The following is a 3816-nucleotide window of genomic DNA, read 5'->3' as shown; positions in this document are numbered from 1 at the left end:
ATAATAATAATAATAATAATAATGATTAATAATAATAACAATAATAGTAATAACAGTAATAACAATCATAATGATAATGATAATGATAATAACGATATAGAGCTATGATAACAACAATGATAATGGTAATAATAATCATAGTATCAGTAAGTTATTGGCCATCAAAACAAGGGTACAGAGTTCCACAATATAATATGGATACAGAGGATTATGTAATGACTGAGCCTTTTGGATCTTGGCCTTTTGTAAAGATTATTGTACATTTTGTGCCAGATTTTGTGTCGTATCTTTATCAAAAGGCACCGACTACGGGCACTGGTACCTACATCAGAGTCGCTCCTGATGGGTAAAAGAATGACAAAAACGTCATACGTTCTTCAGGTAATCCAGGGGCAAGTAGAAGGGAAAAAAGAGACGTCGAATCAGGCAATACGAAATGTCAATGATAACATGAGAGGAGAGGAGGTACGAGAGAAGACAAGACTGGAGATCAGACGCCCCAGTATTGTATATAAAAGAGAGATTTGAGAAACATCATGGCAGAGAGAGAGAGAGAGAGAGAGAGAGAGAGAGAGAGAGAGAGAGAGAGAGAGAGAGAGAGAGAGAGAGAGAGAGAGAGAGAGAGAGACAGACAGACAGACAGACAGACGTATGAAGTTGAATAATGAGGGAGAGACGAGTTGATAAAGCGTATTTGTTTTGACTACGCTCTATATAGAAGAAATTTATTGAAAACCTCCATCTTCCTCCCCACCAACTGTTGGTTAACGATGTATAGTGTTCCCTTCTGTACCTTGCCAACACCTCTGGTTATTGCCCTATAAGTCAGCTGTCCAGAACCGTGTTGGATGCTCACACCTGCGTCAGTCGTCTGTATCTGCCGCAGCTGTCCTCCCGCTCAAGCGTCAGCTCACCGCGCCTTTGTGCATCTCATAACAACCAAATGATCAAGTCTTGATAAAGGTTCTCAGAAATATATCTTGGCGGAATTTCACGTCGTCGTGGCTGATCCTGTGTCACGAATCAACCACTTCTCCTCAGTCATCTGACCCACATGTCTCTGTGTTTATTGTAGACCTCAAGCGACCCTTGTCTGCCCTCAGTAGGGTGCGTTAGGTACAGCTTTGAAAAATTTATCTTCTTTCTAATCCCGCCAGCGGTGTTTTCATGACTTGTCTTACTTCAACAGAGGATTTATTCAACCAGTTGAAAAGGACGGTACGATCCATGAGAACGTCGGTACGATCCATGAGAACGTCGGTACGATCCATGAGAACGTCGGTACGATCAATGAGAACGTCGGTACGATCCATGAGAACGTCGGTACGATCCATGAGAACGTCGGTACGATCCATGAGAACGTCGGTACGATCCTTGAGAACGTCGGTACGACTCTTGGATGTAATGGAGTGACTTTTAACCTGGCCTTGAAGGCTAAGATCAAGGGTTCATCATACCCAAGGGTCGCACCGTCTAACACAAGGGTCACACCGTCATTTCTAAGATGCTGAACCTCTTGAACTTCGAGTGCCCATGCTCCTTCTAACTACACCACATCCTTCTAACTGCACCACATCCTTCTAACTGCACCACATCCTTCTAACTGCACCACATCCTTCTAACTGCACCACATCCTTCTAACTGCACCACATCCTTCTAACTGCACCACATCCTTCTAACTACACCACATCCTTCTAACTGCAGGCTCTAGTAGGAAGTCTGTCTTCTACAAATAAAGTGCTAAAACCTACCCACGCACACAACACCCATTTCAAATGTTATGTTTTGCATTTGGTATTGACTGAAGTATGATTAAGGATCTCTGAACACAGTGGTTTGAATATCAGACGGCATCAGTCACTGGGTTTAGAGGGAGGGAGGAGAGTGCTACAGCCATACCTACGCCATAAAAGTGCATATTAAAAACAGTGATTACCTTACCAGCATACCTCACGTCACCACACTCCACGCTGTGGCAGCCTTGATGTTGTGATATGACCTCCACACGTCTCTCATGCTCCTTGCTCATGGAAACCAAGATATTGTGGTAGAACGCTTGGGAACGACAGATAGCAGATAAACTAATGGTCTATTATACGGTTATCTGCTGGAGGACAGGAATAGCGTTCCTCATCCATCCATCCATCATTCCTCCCCCGGCAGAACAGTCGGCAGGAAAATAAATATCAGGGTGCACCAAGCAGTGTAAACAGAATACACTGACATGGAAATAGATCCATCTGGTCGTACAAAAGCACTCGACCGATAGTACACAGTTGAGAAAAGAAATGATGTGCAACATCTGTAGTAAAGAACACTCGTGATTTAAAGCAAAAAATATTCATTCTACTAGCGGTCTGTACTGTTTTTGTAAACTAAAAGTATTGTTTTAAATTCAGGATGTGTAGTGCCACTTTTGATATGTGTGCACAGAGGAGGTGGTGTACCATCATTGGTATGAATCACTTCTGTAAACGCCAGCCATGTTATTCACCATTTATTGTATGAAACACCAGTGTTGTGTACCACTAAAGGTGTAAACAATAGAAGACATGTACCACTGGTCATATAAACCACTCGTAAGTGTACCATTAGTGTACCATCAATGGTGGAGAGTATAATTTAGTAGGTACAGCTGGCGGTGTGTACCACTGCCATTTTACAGCAGTTTTAGTGTGTACCACCGGGATGTACCACTGGTATTGCATACCACATCTCTGAGATAGTGTAACATACCAAGAGCAGGTATCATCACCAGGGATACATACCAGAAGTGCTGCACACTACCATTGGTACATCTCACCTGTGGTACATCAGACCTGAGGCACACCCCACCTGTGCTACACACCACTACTGGTACATAACAGCAGCAGTCCACGCCCAGCCAGCAGGCATCTCGAGGCCTAACAGCCATGGAGGAGAGTTCCCCTTCCACTAGACATTTAATCGTTGCTGTCGCACATTCCACGTACAGTTTAATTACTGTGGGGGTGTTGATAAGTGCAGCAGCATCAGCAGAGGCGAGGTAACGACGCCCTCGGACCCATAATCCTCGCCAGTATGAGACTGGGAGACAAAAAATATGGTTCGTATTGTCCAAGTTTTCCCATATCCACACGTTGTAGCTTTTATTGTGCTGTTTGTTCCCTGTCCGTTCACCTACAGGAGGGATCATAGTGCCCTACTTCCCTGTCTTCCCTGCGTTCCGGGTTTGTTCTAGCAATATATCTGTTTGCTTGTTCTCTCTGGGTCATAAACTTGCTTTCATGTATCAGGTCTTTCTGGGACTTAGAGTTGTTTTCCTATGTCGTCGGGTATCTAGGTCCTAGCTTTGTTTACATGTGTAGTGCCTCTCTGAGTAGTGGCGCTTTCTTGATTTGTCACTGCTACAATGTGTCTTAGCGTTGTCTTCAAGCGTCATCACCTATTTTTGGTTTTCGCTCTGTCTCCATGGATCGCCACGTTTCTGGATACTAACGTTGTCTTCATAATTTTGACTTTTAAAGTCGTTTTAAATGCCATTTCTTTGCGCCTTCCTTCAATACGTTACACTTTTATTCATCTTTGTTCCATAGAAATGTACAGCGGCTGCTTCTGATGTCTCCTCGTCATACCAAAAGAGGATTTAAAGCAAGGAGATTAAAGGGTGTGGGTAAACCATAAAACAGGAGTGTGCTGTAGCGCAACACTCCAGCTACAAGAGTCCAGTCACCCACCGTCTGCCTTTCTAATTAGGGAATTTTAACTTCGTGGGAAGAGTGAGGTAATGTTACCAACAGCAGTGGTCTGGGTGGTGCTTCCTATCACCAGATCTTG

General features: G+C 43.7%; 1 protein-coding gene across 1 annotated transcript in view; it reads right to left on the bottom strand.

Annotated features, from left to right (window-relative positions):
• The window catches only part of LOC139753252 (thrombospondin type-1 domain-containing protein 4-like), a 685046-nt gene extending 681625 nt beyond the window's left edge, over positions 1–3421 (bottom strand). The window contains exons 1-2 of the mRNA XM_071669508.1: positions 3340–3421; positions 2769–3066 (exon numbers count right to left, since the gene is read on the bottom strand). Coding sequence (XP_071525609.1) covers positions 2769–3066; positions 3340–3421 — 380 coding nt within the window. The remainder of the gene's footprint in view (positions 1–2768; positions 3067–3339) is intronic.
• Positions 3422–3816: the final 395 nt, after the last annotated feature.

This window comes from Panulirus ornatus, chromosome 2, assembly GCF_036320965.1.
Source record: "Panulirus ornatus isolate Po-2019 chromosome 2, ASM3632096v1, whole genome shotgun sequence".
In the NCBI taxonomy this organism is placed as follows: domain Eukaryota; kingdom Metazoa; phylum Arthropoda; class Malacostraca; order Decapoda; family Palinuridae; genus Panulirus; species Panulirus ornatus.
Note: the sequence above shows the minus strand (reverse complement) of the source record. Positions and strands in the feature narration are given on the sequence as shown.